The 21,838-nt window shown below is 45.4% G+C and overlaps 1 protein-coding gene across 1 annotated transcript in view; it reads left to right on the forward strand.

Annotated features, from left to right (window-relative positions):
• The first annotated feature begins 1,024 nt into the window (after positions 1-1,024).
• The window catches only part of FMNL2 (formin like 2), a 318,406-nt gene continuing 297,592 nt past the window's right edge, over positions 1,025-21,838 (forward strand). Inside the window, exon 1 of the mRNA XM_015559808.1 lies at positions 1,025-1,616. Within this exon, the coding sequence (XP_015415294.1) occupies positions 1,500-1,616 (117 nt within the window). The 5' untranslated portion in view covers positions 1,025-1,499. The remainder of the gene's footprint in view (positions 1,617-21,838) is intronic.

Here is a 21,838-nt window from a genome sequence, read left to right on the forward strand (position 1 = left end):
ACAAGCTTCCAAAGTGAATCTAATGCACAAACCAGGATTAGGAACCAACTTTAATTAAGAAAGGACTAGCTGCAGTAGTTCAGCCACAAGTCAACCAAATGAATGTCCTTGACATCTACAATATAGCAGCTGGCTGAAGTCATTTAAAAGGCTGTTTTTCTCTATTTCCACCGCTTCAGAGTGGGTAGTTCCAGGCTGAAAAGCACGCCAGAGGAATGGGTGGGCCCAATCTTTTCTGTCAAACCCCTGGAACAAGACTGTTATGGAGAAATAAGATTGCTACAGCCAAAGATCATCTCCAAAGCCGCCCCACTCTGTCCTTATTTGCATCTCACACGAAATGTTCTTATTTGTGTAAATTTTCTCCTTCAGTAGATTGTGAAGTATTCCGGGGTGGGAGCAGTCCTCTTTCTTTCCCCGACTAAGGAACACAGTCACCCATACAGAATAGGCACTGACAGGTGTTTGTTTTGAACTGAATTGAATCCTCATCCGACTCCTGGGGTCTGACCATAGACGTATGCATCTATTCATAGTGGACATTTATAAATATCCACAAAAGTATACGTTTGCTTAAAAAACATTTCAATCACACAAAAGAATCTGTAACATACATAAGAAAGAAAGAACAATAACAACAAGCACCCTGGACTCACATCCCAGTTGATGAAACAGGAAGTCGCCAATACCTTTGAGGTTCCCTAGACCCTTTTGAACAATAACAGGCTTCTGAAACTTAAGTCAGAACGCGCGTATTCAGTCATGGATGGATTGGATCATCCGTTCATTTGTCAAATGTGTCAGAATCGATGATGACCAGGTGGTTATTTCTACTGTCGGAGCGAGCTGGGTCCAAAGTGACATGAGCTCTCTCTAGAGGCGTACAGATTGCCTTTGCTGCCAGCAGTCCTAACGCCGCGGGGTCCTCCCGAGCCCGCGTGGTTTCGGCGTGCGGACACTTTGGGCCGAAACTACGCGTCCCGGCAGTCCGCGGGGCGAGTGGGCGGAGCCGGGCCGGGGGCGGGGGCCCGGCGAGAAGGGGCATTGTGTCGGCAGCGCCGAGCCGCATTTGTCTGCTCGAGGTGCTGGCGGAGCGAGCGTTGTGTCCGGCGGCCGGTCGCGAGGTGGAAGTGTCATCGGTGGCCGCGGCCCCGGGAGGAGACCGAGTCGGAGGAACCTCGCGCCCGCTGTCCACGACCACCGGCAGGGAGCGGCGTGCCAGCGGAGCAACATGCAGATAGGCGCCCGGCGCCCTGACGACCCCTCCAGAGGAAAAGAGTCCGGGGCGGCGCTGGGGCGGCGGGGAGCATGAAGGCGGCCGGGGGGCGGCTCAGCTCGGAGCGCTGCTAGGAGCGCTGCACAGTCGCCAGGGCGCAGCGGAGGGCGGGGAGCCGGGCGGGTCGCGCCAGCGAGCGGGAGCGGGTCGCCGGGAGCTGTTCTGATTTTGGACGCGGACGCTAGGGGCCCGGAGCAGCCCCCGACCCCGGCGTGCAGCCAACATGGGCAACGCGGGGAGTATGGATTCGCAGCAGACCGATTTCAGGGCGCACAACGTGCCTTTGAAGCTGCCGATGCCCGAGCCAGGTGAACTGGAGGAACGATTTGCCATCGTGCTGGTGAGTGCGCGGCGGCGCAGCTGACCCCCACCCCCTTCCCTTCTCCCCGCGCGGGGAACAAGCCTGTCCCAAGGGGAGGGCGCCCACCTTCCCCATTGTGGCCTCCCCCGCCTCACTCCTTTCTGTCCCCCTTCTAGACCCCGCGCTCAGTTCTCTTAGGGTCCCGGGATGGGGCTAGGGCTCGGTGCGGGCTGCCTGGCCAGCTCCGAACCCATTGTCTGGCGGGAGAGGCACCTCGCGGCGTGTGTGCCCGGGAGGTGCGGCGTGGGCGTGAAGGAAAGGTGGCGCGGGCCGGGGAGGAGCGGGTAGCGAGTGGCTAAAGCTTATTGTTAAAAAAAAAAAAAGCCGCAAACCCGGCGTCCCTGCGGACCATCCCGGCCTGCGGGGTCCGGGGCCGGTGGGTGCATGTGGCCGGCCTGGGCTACGCGCGAAGGGGAACTTGGAGGCGGAGGGGTGCTCCCCTGAAAGGGAAGGAGAGGGAGCCTTAGGCAGTGCGGCGCCCTGGTCCTTAGGCGAGGAGAGGGCATCTGAGCCCCAGGCGCGAGAGGAGCTTCGCCTCAGCGCGTTCCTTTTGGTTTTAAATCTAAAACCACAAAAATGTGCTGTTTTGCGGGGACGTGTTGCGAGCTGTTCTGACTCCAGGCGCGACCCATCCCCTCCCTTCCCAGCCAAGTCCCGGCTCCCTTCCGAAACCCGCTTCTCCTAAGTTTACAGCTTTTCAAATCCAAGACAGAATACTCCCTTCTTTCTCCCTTTTCGGCTGGGACTAAGTTTGGGGGCCCCTCCCTGCCGCTGCTGGTCAGTGCTGTGAGCTCAAGAGGGTGTGGTGTGGTGGCCTCCCCCTCGCCCCAGCCAGAGTCTACTGCAGTTGGTCCCCAGACTTTGATTTGTAGCATCCCAGCCTCTTCTAAGGGACGCGGGAAGGGAACAGGCCAGATCGGACGCGTTCCTCTTCCTTACACTTTACTTGTACATTTCCCTCTTCCCAGTCAGTGGTTCTCAACCTTCCGGCCCTTTAAATACAGTTCCTCATGTTGTGACCCAACCATAAAATTATTTTCGTTGCTACTTCATAACTGTCATGTTGCTACTGTTATGAATCGTAATGTAAATGTCTGATATGCAGGATGGTCTTAGGCGACCCCTGTGAAAGGGTCGTTCGACCGCCAAAGGGGTCGCGACCCACAGGTTGAGAACCGCTGCCTGCAAGGCTGGGAAGCAAGAGGAACTTGTGCTCGAGGCAGCCACATTTTGCGTTTGCCTGCGGGTTTTTGGCTTGTAGCTCACCACCTCGGGAAAGGACCCGAGTCCGAACACTGACTGGGACATTTAATTGGTCCCTTTTCAGGCCCGGTTTGATATCGGGAATCATGGTCTGGAGGGCAGGTTAGCTTTGTGCTCTTTGAGAGAACAGAGGCCACGCGCTTTTCCACACCACCCGGAAGCTGGTGTGGCAGTCGGGAGATAGATGAGGCTGCCTGTCTTGCTTTGAATCTTCTGTGATCTCCCACAGCTGCTCCCACCTTGTGCAAGATGGGACCCTCTGAAATGAAACAGCATAGGCTTAATTACTTTTCAAGGCAGCCTGGGCGCATACTTGACTTGCCTTTCCAGAGACAAACCTTTTTTATTCCAAATCCTCTTCCCACGAGACACATGGTTCTTACTCCCAGCTCTGAGTTTTCTCTTTCCATCCATCCATGCCCTGGTCTGTGGTGCTGTGTGTGTGTGGAGGGACTTGCAGTGGAAGGGCCAGTGACAGAGGAAAACCAGATAACAATAATGCAATTAAATTCTGCTCAGCTGGGATAGCATGTTTTGCATGAGCTCTCAGTTACGGTGCTGATTCATAACACATGGTATGAATTAATCCTTAGAAAAACAACGTTCCGTCATTAACATGGTTGATTTGTGTTACTATTAAGTCTAGCAATCACAAATTTAGTACGTAGACATTTATGATTCTACAGTATGAGCTCCTTGGGGGTGATGGCTGGTTGTTGTGGCTACTTTTACTCTGCTCACACACAATTACTGGATGCGGCTCCTTTTGTAATTGTTTACAGTAGTGTAAGCCTATCAAAACAAACAAAAAAACAAAACCGAAAAGCACTAGGCTGACCTTTTTTGAATAGAGACAAAACTTTTGTTTTGGGAAAATCTCAGCTTGGGGGCCCATTGATGTGGTGTTTAATGTCAGTCACTCCTTAGCTCCAGCTGCTCTTTGAAAATCTACAAGTGGAATTAAAGGGAATGTGTATGGGTTGATAGAAATTCAAAGTTATGATTTCTCTTCTGGTCAGTTTCTGAAGTTGTATATGCAGTGCTCTCAACTTTGCTTTTCTTCACGAATTGCTTAAGAAATCAGCTCAAACCACTTAATTCTGGAGATCAAATTTTAGATTGGCAAGTTTTTAAGTTTATATGTGGAGAAATTCTCTACTCTGAGGCACTGGGAATCATTTTGGCATTATTGATCCTAGGTGGTTCCCTCTCTTCCCCCCTATATGATAAAGATCATATGTGTTTTTGGGAAAACCAGATAGTAATACAGTACAGAAAATTATACAAGCGCCTCATTGTAAGTATGGCTTAGTACAGCCGTGGGCAAACTACGGCCCGCGGGCCAGATCCGGTCCGTTTGAAATGAATAAAACTAAAAAAAAAAAAAGACCGTACCCTTTTATGTAATGATGTTTACTTTGAATTTATATTAGTTCACATAAACACTCCATCCATTTGTTCCGGCCCTCCTGTCCAGTTTAAGAACCCATTGTGGCCCTCGAGTCAAAAAGTTTGCCCACCCCTGGCTTAGTACATCAATAATTAACGAGCCATTTCAGGCATAGAAAACAATTCCTCCCACCTTCAAGCTCTAGAATATTTAATGCATTGGAGAAAAGTAAATAAAAATAAAAGTGACAGAAGTCCATCTATTTCTGGAAAACTTAAGAGAGAGCAAACCTACTCAATGGCTGTTCCCCCACCCTCCTCAGTCTATATGAGTTAAATTGTATAAATCTAAAAAAATTAGTGGGTGTGAGTGGAAAGGTGAGAGGAGAGAGTAGAAGGCTGCTGAATTAAGAGCAATAGAGGGATAAACTTTATAATAGTATTTTTATAGGAAAAAATGAGATTTTTCAATAAATTTGTGTTAACTGAACTTTAATTAATGACCAGTAAAACATGGATCCAGTTCTTGGAAGCTTAATCCTCCTAAGAAGAGTCTCACCCCTCCCTGTGCGATGTTTCTGTTACAATCTTTGATGGAAGTATTTCATAAATTGTACATTTAATTATCTGCTTCAAATTCTGTTTCTTTAGGGTGTATATATTTTATGTATTTTACAGGTAACATTGACCTGTATTTTTGGGGTCTTGCATATTTATAATTAAACTAGAGGCCTGATGCACGAAATTGGTGCAAGGGGCTTGGCCTTGCAGCTCCAGCTGCCCTGGCCTGCCTTCGCAGCCCTGGCTTAGTCTGGAATGTCCGTTTGGCCTTTGGTTTAATTAGCATATTAGTTCTTTATTATATAAGATATCTATGTGGCTCTCCATTATTAAACACTCTCTGATTGTTGGGAACATCACACATACGCACATGCACTCTAACACTCCCATGTCCTTTATTTTCAGAGATGACACTAGGAAGTTGATTTTGGGTGTGGTGAACAACTGATTATCTTTGTTCAAGAGTACCTCTTTCTACTGTAGATACTCCTATTACTCATGAATTTATGGCTTGCAGTCGCTGTTTGTCCCCCACTGCCCTTGTCAAAGAGCTGTCCTCAGGATTCTTTCTTTGAGTTTCAGAGGAAAGGATAATTTTAAGCCTTGTATCCCAGCTGCTGTATCTCTGGGATATCAGATATCAGGCTGCTCATCCAACAGATTACAAAAGACAGATTAGGAAGTGATGGTTTAGGGCAGTCTTCTATGTTAAATACTGGGAACAGCTTTGGTATGTGATTAATTTGAGTCAGTTTCCGTTTTTGTTTTTGTTTTTGCTTGCCCTGAGGTTGAATGTGGTCATTTTGTTTAGGAAGAAGCACAAACATTTTCTGAGTTCCTACTATGAGTACTCCCTATGCTTACATGTTCTCATATAATCCTCACAATAACTCCAGCTATGGGCAACATTTTAGTCGAGGAAATAAAGGTTACTGAAATTGCCTGAGGTCATAGAATAGCCAATCTAGGATTTTAACCCAGATTTGGATCTCTGCATCCCCCCCTCCCCCCATTATATTGTACTTTCTTAAGCCTAGAACTGGGAAGGAAAAAAAGGGTGGGGGGACTAGCAGTAAAGCTGTAAAAAAAACCCCCAAAACCCCCAAACCAACTAAATCAGGTAAATGCAAGTATCCAACTATAAAATTGGCAGACATTTCTTAGATTGGTTAAAGTGGGGTGCACTTGATGCTTCTCTTCACGTGTCAGACATTTTGGCATCTTCACTGTGCTGTGCTGTTCTCAGGCATGGAGTTCAATGTTCACTTAGTCTAAAAGTGCGCTCTTCGGTTTTCCCTAAGCAGGCAGATTTGAACTGCTTGGTGGGGAAGGTTGGGGTTTCCACATCAGGGGGAAGAGGCAGTCTGTCAGTGCAGTGCCTACACTCCAAATGTAATTACTTGTGAAAGGGACAAGGAAGGTCAAGTCTTTCCAATTAAGTTGATCTCCCACTGCAAGGTGTTGTTCCCTTTCAACCACTTCCAAGGAGAGCTCTTGCCATGAAGTCTGCTGAGCAGATGGGTGGGTAGCAGTGAAGTGAGGCCATCCTCAGATGCATGCTGATTTGTTTTCTCACATCCCTTTTCCTGTTGGGAAAGAAGGGAGCTGAAGAGTTGTCACTTTGTGCCATTGCAGCCTCATCCTAGGCAGTCATCCCCTGAGCTGTTTTATTCTCAAAGTAGAAATTTATGCTTAGGACTGTGCTTATCATCATCTCGGTGTACTCCACCCTCCCCCGCCCCGCACAGTACCAACATATAGAGGTAACTAGGGTAGAAGTTGATCAAAGGCTATACTCTGAATGTAAATGTTTGGCTCTAGTGAGAGACTGGCAGCAATGTAAGCTGATGAAACCTGGGGGAGAAAAGGTATGCAGGCCCTTAAATCCTTAAGTGATGAGAATTACTTTTTGTGGCCTTTCATTTAGCAAACAGAATTGGCCTGGGATGCAGAAGACTTTGTTTCTAGAATTGTATTAGTTGCACCGCTTGAGCAAGTTAAACTCTTCCCTCTAGTCCTTGATTTTTCCTCCTCTGTATAAATGTGGTACAACTGTTAGGATAGTCATGAGATTTTTAAAAACCATAGCACTTGAAAGTGTAAAATTTCCAGGATGTAAAATGTGGTCCATTAGCTGACTTCATTTGTTGAAGAACTTTTGTGTAGAAAAGTGTGTAGCTGTATTCTGTGTGGTCTAGAGAGTAGAATTTCCAGGGGCAGTGACTGAATGTCTCATAGCCTAAGGAAAAGTATTCTAACTTTAGACTTGTCAAAAAATGAATAGTGAGCCCGGCCAATATGGTTCAGTGGTTGAGCATTGACCTATACACCAGGAGGTCACAGTTCAATTCCTGGTCAGGGCACATGCCCGGGTTTGTGGGCTTGATCCCCAGTGGGGGCATGTAGGAGGCAGTTGATCAGTGATTCTCATCATTGATGTTTCTATTTCTCCCTCTTCGTTCTTCTCTGAAATCAATAAAAATATGTTTTAAAAATATTGAATAGTGAGCTCTCCATTAGAGCTGCTCATACAGAAACTGTATGAAAAGTGCTGATGATGGGAAGGTCTTCTCGAACACAAGACATAGCTAGCATTGGCTTGAGCAGTGCCTCCTTGAGATGAGCCTGCCACCTGCAGAGTCTAGACATTGAATGACAGCACCTGAGAGTGGCGAAGGGTCTTATAGGTTCCTCCTGGGCTCAAAGAAGAAGATAAGTGTAGGCTCTTGTTTGTTCTGGAAATCTCTTCGACTTGACAGAAATTGTGGCCTGAAGGGCTTGATCTCAATGAAACATGCTCTTTGTTTTCATACTTTGGGCTTGGGGAATAAAGACAAAGTGAAGTGGGCTCTCTTACCCTTATCTATACTAATAAAAGGGTAATACGCTAATTAGACCAGATAGACTGGACGTCTTTCGGATATCATTCCGGATGTCTTTCCTGACAAAGCCGGGGCCCGAGTGGCGCTGCCTGTGGTCCCAGGTGCCTGCGGCCGGCCAGAAGGAGGGAAGCCCAGGTCCCGGTTGCCTGAGGCCCACCGGAGGAGGGAAACCTGGGTCCTGGGTGCGGGGGCCGAGGCAGAGGCAGTTAGGGGCGATAGGCAGGCAGGCGAGCAGTTAGGGGTGATCAGGCAGGTAGCCGAATGGTTAGGGGCGATCAGGCAGGCAGGCAGGCAGAGTGGTTAGGGGCGATCAGGCAGGCAGGCAGGCAAGCGGTTAGGTTAGGAGTTAGCGGTTCCAGATTGCAAGATGGATGTCCGGCAGTCGGACACCCCCTGAGGGGTCCTGGATTGTGAGAGGGTGCAGTCCGGGCTGATGGATTCTGTCCCCCTTCCTCCCCACCCCCCGCATGAATTTTGTGTACCGAGCCTCTAATATTAAATAAGTAATAGATATTATAAAAGTGGCTAATAAAAGAAGCACTGATTCCAGATGATTGTCTCTCCTTTGCAAGAGGGTGCAGGTACCTGGAATCCTCTCAGAAACAGTTTATAAAAGAACAAACTGGAATTGCTTAGGAAGGCAGCTGGGTTACAAGCTGTGCATCTGCTTGGCAGGTGCCCCCTTGTAGAGTGGCTCTTCCACTCTGCAGTGGGGGACCCGTCCCCTTCCCCCACCACCAGAAGTATGTCCCCAGGCTTGTGGGTCATGGTGTCTGTAGAGAGGCTTCATGCACCTTCTTAGCTCTCACCTGCTTGAGCATTGGCTGCAGAGATAACTTGCCTCTTGTCTATCTTTGATGATGGTGTCTGTTCATTCTGCAGGGGATCTTCTCCCCTCTCCAGAACCTTCTCTTTCAGCATAACACCGAGGACTATGCAGTTTCTGACAGATATGATGTAATGGAAGCCATGTCTAGGCTGGAGGGCTGCCGCATGGACTGATTCAACTAAGGCCCACAGATGTGGGCCAAGATAGTTGGGAATTCCATATTTGGGAAATACCAAGTTCCCACTTGAAGGTATAATGGTATTTGATGTAGATAGAAGTGTACTTTCTTTTTACAACCTCAACAACAACAACAACCATGACTATTGGCATTAGAGCTCACAGGTAGGCACCTATCACCAACTTTTCATAGACATATCAGAGGTGTTCCCCTCATCACACCTTCAGTGTTCTTGTGTGGTGTAAGGCTGACTTTAGTGACTCTTATTTCACATGTAATAGTCCACCTTCTTCTTTGCTGAGGAAGCATTGTTGCACGTGGAAGCCCTGTATCCATTGCCACAGAAGCTGAAAGATTTGAGGTGTTTAGACCCTGCTGTCTTCAGGGGTAATCTCCCTGATGGACTTCTGTGTGGTAGAAGGTGCCCATGGACTACTTTACAGTAAAAACTTGTTGGCTTTGGGAAAGGTGTCCAATTCTTCGCATTTTTCGGCCCTGTGACTGCTGCCTGCAGGTATCCGATCTTATCTATCTCAGGTCCTGCCTTGAATTGACCATTTCCGTAGGAAACTGACTTATTCTTTGTCTTCCCCCACACCCCCATGGAAGTTTGGCTGAACACTTTTTTATTTAAGGTCAGATGAGGAAGGAATTGAAAGCTAAAACAGTGGTTCTCAAGCATGACTGCATATTGACATCCTCTGTGAGCATCAAAAAACATGGATGCCTGGGTCCCACGCCCAGAGATTCTGATAAATTTGCCTGAACTTCGGGGGTTTTTAGTACAAGTTCCTTCAGAGATTTGAACATGCAGCCCTGGCTGAGAGCCACTGTGCTAGAGGAGTGAGTCTTCCTCTTTTTCTGCTTCCTCCGAACACCAAACAAAAGTTAAAACCACAGTGATGAGTGCAGTAGGAAAGGAATTGTGTAAGAGGTACCAGAAAATTTGGAGAAATTAGGCAGAGTGGAGAAAAGTTAAAAAACAAAACTCCCAGAGCTGTTTAAGTCAACCAAAACTACCAAGGTGAGAAACAGAAGACATGGATCAAAGCCTGTGGAATGTCAGAGACTTAATGAACCACTTAAGAAATGAACATCACATAATCATACTGGAAATTTTCAGAGAAAGTTCTCTATATTACAACTAAAGAGTGAACAGTGACTCTGAGGTGTACTTCTGGACTACAACACTCAATAAATCAATTGCATTTTTGTTTAGGCCTCTGTTCTCCAGCCTAATTGTTTGTTGGTTCAATGCAGGCCTTTTGCTTTGATCTCTGGCTTTTCCACTTACAAAGACTTGATGAGCTTGGCTTCCTGGAGTGAAATTCAAATACACTCGTGAAATGTAAACAACATTCGTTTATTAAGAATTCTATAATCAAGGCAAATTGGCATGCTTATATAAGCAATTAGCTCAGAGAATAGAACGAGAAATAGGATGCTAGGTCAAGAATGAGCCGATTGTTCTCAATGCAAGAGTCTAGCTATTCCTTTAATAGCTGTAACATAAGCAAATGCACATTCCTCTTATTCATAATCTTGAGCATTTGTGATTTGGGTTTGAGGACAGCATATGTGGTTTTCTGAACTGAGAGGGTAGAAGCAATTATTGTTTCATTTTCCTCTAGAAATATAAATAAATCTTTCAGGGAAATGTAGGTAGTTGGTTAATGACCAAACAAAACTTCCTAGTAATTGGGAATAGGGCCAGAGAAGGTATGGATTTAAATGGGAATATTAAAAAAGTATAGTGGAGTTTTATTTTTGTGGAGAAGGAAAAGATGATGACCGTTTTACAATGGCAGGAAGATGGAAGATAATCTCACCTGCCTTCAGTGAAAAATGTTATTGTTATTATTCTTTGCATAGAGCAGTGGTTCTCAACCTTCCTAATGCCGCGACCCTTTAATAGTTCCTCATGATGTGGTGACCCCAACCATAAAATTATTTTCGTTGCTACTTCATAACTGTAATTTTGCTGCTGTTATGAATCGTTATGTAGATTTCTGATATGCTATATGTGTTTTCCGATGGTCGCGACCCGCAGGTTGAGAACCGCTGGCATAGAGGAAGCACTAGGCTCACTGATAGTGGACATTGGATAGACGTGGTTAGATTGGCACTCTGGCAGCATTCATTTTGTGCAGGGAGTTCAGTGCTGCCCAGTGTCTCACTTGGGAAAGCTGGGAACCTTAATGCAAAGGCTGTGAGTCAGATGAATAGCTTTACAGGTTAGTTTCAGTTCTGGCCCTTTCAGTCTCCAATTATGTTCAGCCTTAAGGTGTTTCCAAAGAAGCTTTGCATTTTTTAGTGGTAATGGGGCATTTTGTCTAACCAGGATTCTTTATCCCCAAGGACTTCTGCCTGGTGAACCTAGCAAGCCAATTCAGTCCAGATGACTTGGGACCAGGACACTACACATTTGGAACTGCTGATTCCCCAGCCTTATTACAAAATCACTATTTCATTGGCAACTAATCAAGCCATCCAGATGTGAACCCCGAGAGAGACTGCCTCCTGGGGTTGTGGGACCATTCAGCTTGCCCATGTTCAGCCTCTCTAATGTCCTTTCACAGGAAAAGTCTCCAGCCTCAGGGTCTGCCTTTTGGAAAGCATTTGGTTGGTTTAGAAATCTCCGTATCACCTGTGAATTTACCAGATCCCAGCCCTCAGTTAACGAGTGATGCTTTAATCTTAGACATCTATATTTTTGTTATTTTACCAATAATTATCAGAAATTCCAAGGTTGGTAATTTTTCTGTTGATAATGGAGAAATTTAAAACATTTTTGGCTGTCCTCTAGAATTATACAGAATCATCCTTTAAATGAATCTTTTTACTGAAGAATAATATCCAAAGAGAAATGAACCCACAACATTAAGTGTACAGGTTGGTGGAATTTCACAAACACACTGTTGTAACCAGCCCCTCCATGAGGATTCAGAATCTGTTTCCCTGATTTTCTTCAAACATGGTTTCACTTGGTTCCTAGGCTGCCTCCCCAGCCACAGTCACTCACCTGAACTTACTTTCCAAGGGGCTAGACGTACAGCAAAGAGTAGACCACAGGATTGTGCCTTGTGGCCTGATTTTAAATGCCTCTAACCATGACATTTCCACCACTTCCTTTGAGAGATTTCCTTCACTCAAGTAGGCCTGACCATTAGGAGATACTGATATTGTAGCATCGTTCTGTTGCTTTTGGTTATATCATCTACAACACCAATGGTATTTCTTTTTGCATGTGCGTGGTGTCTCTGTTTTTCATAATATGGAGAAGAGGACAGTTTGATTTATGTTCCTAGAGTAAAGCATGAATGGGGAGGATTTTCCACAGTGAAAATGAGCGTTTGCAGTTTGGGCTTCAGTACTTGGAATTATGCACTTGCAGATACAAGTTTTATTTATTTACTCTCAAGCCTCAATTCTGGCCTTTAGTTACCCCTCACCCCCCAATCTTTCCTGATGCTTCTTTTGAAATATTAAAAGGTATAAGGTTGTGAATTTCATCTGCTGGTTCGATCTTCCCATCAGAGCCCTGTTATGTTATTGCAGACATCGGTCCTGTTTGGCCGTGTTTGCTGTACCTTCCATACTCTCCTCTGTGGCTTCTGTGCCCCTCCCCGCCTTCTCCTCGAATCTTTCCACGGTCTGGCCAGACCCATCTCTTCTTCTGTTTCCTTCCTTGACCCAGACTGGGAGTTTGCTTTCTCCCTGTCCACAGAAGACGCCTGTACTTTCCCTCCATATGTTTCTTATCAAGTGACTCTTCTGCTTGCCGAAAATATATTCAGTATTTATCCTTCAAGGCTCTTCTAAAATCTCACCTTTTCCAAGTATCCTTGCAGTCAGACCCACATAAGTTTGGGGGAGGTGGGAAAAACAACCCTCCTCTCTTTGATCTGTTTATAGTACGAGTAGTATGAATTATTTCTCTTACTCATGAGGCCCTTGATTAACTATCCCCTTGTGTGAGGCGTGACTGTAAAACAAGGGGGTGCTTTTATGTGTAGCTCTGTAGTCACTCATTACGCTCTGAGCCATCTGTTTATGTCCGTGTTTTATTTGGTAGTTCACATTGTGGGCTCCTGGAAGGCAAGGATTATATCTTTCAGGTCCTGGCACTTTCCCTTCTCCATCACGGTGCTCGGTCCGGGGAAGGGTCTTAGCAGAAAATTGCTGACTTGGTTAGAGAACGGTGCCCACTGACACAGGGCCAGGAATTGAGGAGCTCTCTGAGAACCTATTTAACTGACCACACTGGGCTGACTGTTAATTGCACATAATTGGCCTTTATGTTGAAATGAAACTTTGTCTCAGATTCTTACTCATCTTGGTTTTCCCCCCCGCACCACCTGACTGTAGTAGGTGTCCAAGAATACTAAAGGTTCAGAGGTAAAAAGTTGGAGTCATGTTTCATTTGACCCCTTACAGGAAATGGGTGAATTAGGAGGAGTAGGGCAGTTGCAATGGCCAAAGAAAATCAGTAGCTTTTTTCCCTGTCACTAAGCCAGATTGGTGTGTCATAGTATACGGTCATTGGTGAGTACAGTGGCACTGTAGCACAGGGCTTTCTTGATGGAAAATGTCTTTATGGCACTTTCTTTTACATTGGGACTGAGGTGGGCTTAAGTGAGCAACATTTTTTTGTTTTGGCATTTTAGTGCTTTGCTATTTGCAAAGTGCTTTCAGATGATCTTCTTTGAGTCTAAGAGTTTTTTTTTTTTTTAATAGATTCTATTGATTTTTTACAGAGAGGAAGGGAGAGAGAGATAGAGAGTTAGAAACATCGATGAGAGAGAAACATCGATCAGCTGCCTCCTGCACATCTCCCACTGGGGATGTGCCCGCAACCAAGGTCAATGCCCTTGACCGGAATCAAACCCGGGACCTCTCAGTCCGCAGGCCGATGCTCTATCCACTGAGCCAAACTGGTTTCGGCGAGTCTAAGAGTTCTTAATAAATGAGGCAAATAGGGCATGAGGGTATGTGGCTTGAAGTTATATAGGAAGGCGGTGAAGTTTGTGATCCAGTCCTAGGTCTTTCGAACTAAAACTCCAGGGGCATTTCACGGTAGAGCAAGGTGATGTTTATGTGCTCACTCATACTCTGTTCGGTCCCTCATAAGCATTATCTCTGCTGCTCCTGGCAGCCCTTGGAGGGAGCTATTACCTTCCTTTTCCTCAGGAGACCATGGGGCTCAGCGTGATAAAGTGCCGCTACCAAATGATGGGGGCAGGATTTGAATCCAGGACTGTCTGATGAGAGAACCCGTTTCTACTGTACTACACTGTGCATGTTTTCTGAGCTAGCTATAATATCTCATGACATGTATGCCTCTTGTTCCCATTCCTCATATACCCTCTGGACTACATTCATTAATTCACACACTAGCTATACAGTGAGTGGGTCCAGCATCAGCACAGTTGTAGATAGACTGAGTTCCAAGGGCTCAGAACGAAGGTGCCGTTTCTATGTTTTAAGTGTTCAGAAAAAGTCTCCTTGGAATAGGAAGTAGAGAGATGTCAGGGTGGTCCCAACCACTGCTGGACCATCCTCTTTATTCCACATTGTGCAGTTTTACTCATTTGTCACTGCTTTCATCGGACAGGCCAGAAATATTTACTGAGCACGTCCTATGTGCCAGGCAGTGTTGTAGGCACTGGAGGATGTGGTGCTGCATGAGGTGGACCAACTGTCTGCCCCTGAGGCATTTTGTGGGAGAGGGCAGTGGGGGAGCCAGACATGAACGGGGTGCACAAATACATAAGCGGACCTGTTCTGATGCTGCAAAGAGCTATGAGAATAAACTAGGGCAGTGGTCGGCAAACTCATTAGTCAACAGAGCCAAATATCAACAGTACAACGATTGAAATTTCTTTTGAGAGCCAAATTTTTAAAACTTAAACTATATAGGTAGGTACATTGTTATTAACTTAATTAGGGTACTCCTAAGCTGGCCTTTGCTAAAAACGTCCTCAATCTGAGAGGTCAACCTCAGCAAACTTACCCCCACTTCTTCTAACGCCACTGCTTCAAAATAGACTCGCCCAGGCCGAAAACCGACTTCTGCGCATGGGCCACGAAGTTTCAGTCGCACTGTACGTGTGCCCCCCCACGTGTTATTTTGTGGAAGAGCCACACTCAAGGAGCCAAAGACCCGCATGTGGCTTGCCGGCCACTGAACTAGGGCAATGTGAGGTGGGGCCCTCTTGGTTAAGATCTGAATGATGGCGAGCAGGCAGCCAGTGCGTGGAGATCAGGTAAGCGCCCTCAAGCAGATTGAGTATCCATTTGTTTCTACCCCTGCTGGCTCAGAGTGGGGTTCCACTGCGCCTGGAGCAAATGAAGGGAACAGCGCGTGCGGTGGTCCTCGCCGCGTTGGCTTCAGACCTCACCTGTGGGGAAACCTCACGGTGGAGGCGAGGCGTCTTTCTGTCGTGACAGAGCCATTTCCTCGAAGTGGCTTTGTGCAGTCACAGTTCTGCCACCTGTTACATTCAAATGATTTCTAACAAGTGATGGTTGCAGCCTTGTCCCTGCTCTGGACCCAGGGGACATACAGATGGAGTATTTGGTTAGTGTGAACAGTGCCCTTGTAAGTAAAGGCGTTCTGTAGGCGGTACTTGGGATGGCCCGTTTTATGTGCTTGAAGCCATAGGTTGACCTGGGTCAGGCAACGTAGGAAGACATTTCTTTTTTCTTTTTCTTTCTTTTTTTTTTTTACTGTAACTTGCTACTCACTTGTTGCTCAGATTTTTTCTTCTTTTTAAAAAATTTTGTTAAGAGGTTTTTATTCTGAAGTTAAAAATGGAAGTAGCAGCGCTAACTGGTTTGGCTCAGTGGGTAGAGCATCGGCCTGCGGACTGAAGGGTCCCAGGTTCGATTCCGGTCAAGGGCATGTACCTTGGTTGTGGGCACATCCCCAGTAGGGGGTGTGCAGGAGGCAGCTGATCGATGTTTCTCTCTCATTGATGTTTCTAACTCTCCCTCTCCCTTCCTCTCTGTAAAAAATAATTAAAATAAAATGGAAGTAGCATGCAGTGAAAATTCCTTAAGTTGCCCATAAAGGTACAGCAAGCACTGTTCTGGATTGATGATCCTAGAAAGTAATTCTCATGCCAGTTACAGTGTGAGAAACTCAGAGCTTGGCTGATGGAGAAGCCACGACAGGAAAGTCTGAGTGCAGCTCTGGGCATTCGTACCATTCTGCCTTTAGCTGTCACATCGCTGGCCGTGGCTGGAAAATAGGTGAATTCTGACATCTTGCTTGCCTATAGACTTAACTCCATTCAGTGTTACATCATGCCTTAAGTCCAGGAGTGGACTTGTTTCTTGTGAAAATTTTAAGGTAGCCTTCAAGATAAATGTGGGCTTGATGCATGTACAGAAATAATGGCAATATAGCCACTTGTTATGCATTTCTTTAATGACTTCAGTAAACATGGAAGGTAGCTCAGGGTACCTGAGAAGTACACATCCCCTCCGTTTTATATATGAGAAACTTGGGTTTAGAGTTGCTAAGGGACTTGGCTGAGGGCACAACATTTCTAGTAGGAGGAGTTGGAGTTAAAAAATCAACGTTGTTGACTCTACAGCTGTGCTCCTAACATACTCTTTTGAATCATTTATGAAATATAAGCATGATAAGTTTCAAAGTAAATGGAAAGCTCTGTGAGGGTAAGCCTTGAATCATTTATGAAATATAAGCATAAGTATTAATATAATGGTTCAAAGTAAATGGAAAGCTCTGTGAGGGTAAGCTCAATATCTTTTCAGCTTGTATTAATTGTGTTAATATATCCAGAACCACAGCAACAATATATCCTTCAAAAAAATTGAAAGATAAAATAATAACTGGATGAATAAGCCACTGTCTACTGTTGAAATGGTAAAGGCCAAATAAGCTTGTGATCAAATTGGCTTTTTTCTAGTAACAGTTGTCCTCTGAGAGTGTTCTGAAGGCTCTCTTTCAGACAACTGTCTCTGAACCTTTGTTTTTTTAAATGTTCCTAGTAGAATGGCTGTGTTGTTACAGCTTGAAGGCTGCGCAATAAACCTTTTGATCAGCCCTCGGTGATAACACATAGACTTGAACTTCCTTGTGAGGGGAACAACTGTTCGTATCTCATATTAGTCGGCTTTATGTTGGGGGTTGCTTATTTTTAGTAAAGAAATTCCACGTAATCCCATTCATTCATTCAACAAATGTTTTGTTTGGGTGTTTGGTCCAAGCCAGGCACAGTGGAGATGCTGGGACACAGAGGTCAAAGTATCATCTCTGCCTTGGAGAAGTTAATGGCCTGGTGGAAGAGATAGGCATGAAAATGATGGATTTTAGAAGGCATTTATCATATGTATGTGCTCTGTGTATGTTGTGCTGTGGAAGGGCAGATGAAGGTCCGCGTGCTGTCACATTTTAGGTTAACCTGATACATCCAGACAAGTCAGTAAATTTGGCTGAAAGTTGTAATTCATAAAGTACAGATGAAATGAATTCTGCCCTGCCTGAATGCTTAGAGAAGTGGTTCTCAACCTATGGGTCGCGATCCCTTTGGGGGTCGAACGACCCTTTCACAGGGGTCGCCTAAGACTATCAGAAAACACATATATAAGGACATATTGTTTTTGTGATGAATCACTATGCTTTAATTATGTTCAATTTGTAACAATGAAAATACATCCTGCAAATCAGATATTTACATTATGATTCATAACAGTAGCAAAATTACAGTTATGAAGTAGCAACGAAAATAATTTTATGGTTGGGGGTCACCACAACATGAGGAACTGTATTAAAGGGTCGCGGCATTAGGAAGGTTGAGAACCACTGGCTTAGAGAGTCAGGTGTGTGTGTGTAAGTGGGCCCGTGCAGACCACTTGGGAGCATCTGGTAAAAAGTCCTGATTTTCAGGGACAGCCTTTCAGGTGCAGAGCATTCTCCTCCAAGGAGTGACAGGTGGAGGCTTCCTCCTGGGCTGTGCGCATCAGAAACCCAGTGAGTGTCTGCTGCACTCGCCGCGCTAGAGCTGGCAGCCTTCTCCACAGAGCTCATTGCGGGAAGTGATGGCATTGGACCCCTGGGACCCAGAAGGAGCGTGCAGCTGAACTGTGAACTCAAAGGGTGTAGTTGAGAAAAAATGCTTGTTTATGGGCTTAGGCTTTGGACTTAGACGTGCGTTTGAATCAGGATTTTGCTGCTAACAGGTCGAGCGACCTTTCTAAGCCTGGTAACCTTGCCTGTCATATGAGTTCAAGAGCTACCTCTGTGGGTTGTTGGAAATATTAAGTGCTGTTGCTTAGTACCCTCAGCCAGTGACGCTCAGATAAGCACTTCACAAAAGGTGGTGGGTGTGATTATTTTGCACTCTTGTATTTGTCTTTGTTAAAGCACGGACTTTAGGGGTGAGGGGACTCTGATGGGACTTCAGTTCAATCATAGTCAACCTGAATGTGAAGAGCTGAACTGCACTGATGGTGGCTTATGCTTGCTGCTCTCACCCTAAGATTGCACTTTCCAGCTTCTTTCATACACAGATGTTTCCAAAAGTCTGGTCCATTGTATGTGGCCTCTACTTGGAGAGTTTATCTTGACCCCGGTACATTTTGTGCTGTCTAGAAAAAAGGCCTGCTGTGTCAGGGCATCAGACTGTTCTGTTGCAGAACCGAATGGAAGTGTTAGCCATTTCATAATCGAGCAGATAACCACACATGCACAACAGTGCGACTGTGACCCCTACGCAGCTCGTTCACATGAGAAAATACGTTCAGGTCATGACCATCTGGGCCCTGAAGAAACCGCTGTTGCAGTTTTGTTTGGCTCCAGCTCCATTCTGGAATGGATATAGTCATTTGGACTTTATTCTGAATTCCAATAGTGGCAATAAAAAACAAAAAAAGGATTTGTATAACTTATGTGTAGATGTCCTTCTGTTTAATTTAATTGAAATTCTCCCTGGCTGACGTGCTCAGTGATTAGAGCTTTGGCCTGTGCCCTTGAGGGCCTCAGGTTTGATTCCCGGTCAAGGTCACTCACTGTACTTGGGTTGCAGGTCCAATCTCCACCCCCAATCTGGATGCTCGTGGGAGGTAACCATTGATGTTCTCTACCACATAGATGTTGCTCTCTCTTCCCTAACCCCCTCTTTTCCACTCTGTCTAAACATCAGTGGAAAAAAATATCCTCAGTCCTTTTGGGTGAGGATTAAAGAAACCAAAACATTTCATCCTTGTCGCAAATCAAGAATACAGTGCCATCTGACTTGATCTAGGAGACAAAGTAATAAGTCTGTACAGGTTTCATCCTCCCAGTAACTCCTTGCTGCCCCCCCCCCGCCCCCCAGGTTCTTTATTAATGTACTGGAGGCCTGAAATTCGTGCAAGAGTAGGCCTTCTTTCCCCCAGCTGCCGGCACCAGCTTCCCTCTGGCACTCCGGACCTGAGCTTCCCTCGCAGCCCTGACTTCATCCAGAAGGTCGTCCGGAAGGATGTCTGGTCTAATTAGCATATTATGCTTTTATTATTATAGGTTTGGGTTACATCCTACACATCAATCTTGCTGAAACCAGCTTCCCTGGCACTCCGGACCTGAGCTTCCCTCGCAGCCCTGACTTCATCCAGAAGGTCGTCCGGAAGGATGTCTGGTCTAACTAGCATATTATGCTTTTATTATTATAGGTTTGGGTTACATCCTACACATCAATCTTGCTGAACCAGACAGAGCTACGCTGATGAAACAGGCCAGTCCTGAATTAAATTAGTGCACTACCACCATCTAGAAATGAGAGCCCCACATTTTCTGAAGATGCTTTTTACACTCACTTCTTTCTTCCTTCCCAGTGAGGAAAATTGCTCTTTTTCTCTCAGCTGATGAATGTCACTGTTGCCTTAAATTGTCTAGTGGCATTCTACTTTTTAAAGTTACTGAGGTAAAAGAATATTTGATAGAACTTTCAGACTAGTATGAAATGAGATTTTGTGTTCTCAGACCCTTTTGAGGGTCCTAACATTGTGCGTGCTGAAGCTAAGGGCATGTTTTTCTTCGTGCCCCATTTTCATATCAAATAGCCTTAATTTTTGGATTTTAGTAATGAAGGTCTGAACCCAATCCGTCAGGCTTCTAGTGGCATTTATTATAGCCTTTAGTCAGCTTAGAATGGCATGAAAGGAAGTAATAAGCCAACTCTAAGAAGGTCCAGATGAAAAGGATTATAATGTGGTACAAAAATATTAACAGGCCTGGCCCAGCCGGGTGACTCATTCCTTTTGGAGTATCCATTTTGACAGCTTTTTTGAATCATACATCAATCACAGTGTTGGTATTTTTGGCGGGATGCTAGACTTTACCCTAATGCTCGTGATGGTAACTGCCAAAAGTGAACAAAGAGGAGAATTAGAAATGAAACATAAGAACGTCACAAACGTTTATTTTTTTTTCTTGAGCAGAAACAAAATTAGGAGTTCCAATGTCTGTTTCATGGCCCCCAAGAAAACCACTGCTTTACCAATGAAAGTACGGCCCTTGTGGGTCATCCCAGTCTTTGCCTGTAGGAGCTATTCTTCTTCTTAGGTTTCCATTCAAGGGTTTTCCTTCCCAAACACTCTCCCCTACCCTAGGAATAATTCTTTTAGGGCTTAAGGTTTATTTCATGATGTCCCAGTGACTAAGCTTGCTTTTGGGATCGCTCCACCCTGTTCTGCATGTAGTCCTTCTGGGAAGAAACTCCCATGCACTTCAAAGGAGCAGCAGAGACACAGGGTGTATCTAGAAATAAAAATGTGACCCTTTGTCTCTCCTTTTCATCTCTCTCTGACCGGCATCCTTCTGTGCAAACAGATCCTTGTAATCGCTGTAGTCTCTCATGCTGGTAAAGCATGTGTTGTAACGTCATGCAGAAACCTCCTTTCGTACCATTTACTGCATAAAGTGCACGTGTACTTGGCACAGCATGTGCCCCAATACGAGAAATAGTTCTAATGGGTATGCTCTTAAGGAGATAGTGTCAACATTACAGAATAGGCTGTTAAAATACCCACCTACCTACCTAAAGAGAGAGTGTCAAGATACATCCAAGCTTCTCTGTCCTCATGTCCTCCCTTCTCCCTTCAGAAGTAAAACCACCCTGCGTGTCTTCCTATGCACATTTGGCACAGCTTACAGTTGCTTGATTTTTATAGAGCCAGTCTCATAACCCACGTGTACTTCTGGCTCGACGCATTTGGTTTTGAGAAATATTTCATGTTGACACATGTAGCTTCAGGTCATTTGGCTTTTACAGCATAGTCATGAATGACTGTACCGTCAGTTATTTACAGTTGGTCCTCCTCATTCCTGGAGTCTGGATTTGCTAATTTGCCTAGTGGATACAATGCATTTGTTACCCGAAAAGGAATACCTCCCGTGTCTTTGTGGTCGGCCATTCGTGGGTCACAGAGTGGTGACAAATTGCAGTCACCTGCTGAGCAGTTTCCCAGCTGAGGTAGAACCAGGCAACACTCTGCGCCCTCTGTCAGCTCTCCCACTGTAAACAAGTGTCCTTTTCGCATTCTGCCCAGTGCCAAGCCTTTCATATTTTTGTGCTTTTCGTTGGTGATTTTGTTGCTTATAACGGCCTCCAGCTGTAGTGCGGAAGTGCTGTGGAGTGTTCCTGAGCACCAGAAGACTGGAGCGAGCCTTCTGGAGGAAAGACATGTTAGATAGCTTTGTTCGGGCCTGAGTTAGAGAGCTCTCAGCTGTGAGTTCACTGTCAGTGAATCAACAATATATATGAAATCAGGTATCTTTAAACAGAAACACACATAACACAGTTTTATGTGTTGAGGGGACCAGAGGCTTGCAGAAACCTATCTCTGTATTTCTCCTGAGGACTGATCGTTCTGTGCTTGGTAACTCAGTGTGACTTTCTAGGACATGAGGCCTATGAATAATGGGAATCAACTCCTGTACCCTATCTATTGATGGGCATTTAAGGTTAGTTGCCATTTGTCATTACAAGTAATCCTATATAATAAAGAGCTAATATGCTAATTAGACCGAACAGCAGAACGACCTTCCAGACTACTGTCTGGACAACCTTCTGGATGAAGCCGGGGCTGC

This window comes from Myotis davidii, unplaced genomic scaffold, assembly GCF_000327345.1.
Source record: "Myotis davidii unplaced genomic scaffold, ASM32734v1 scaffold753, whole genome shotgun sequence".
Taxonomy (NCBI): domain Eukaryota; kingdom Metazoa; phylum Chordata; class Mammalia; order Chiroptera; family Vespertilionidae; genus Myotis; species Myotis davidii.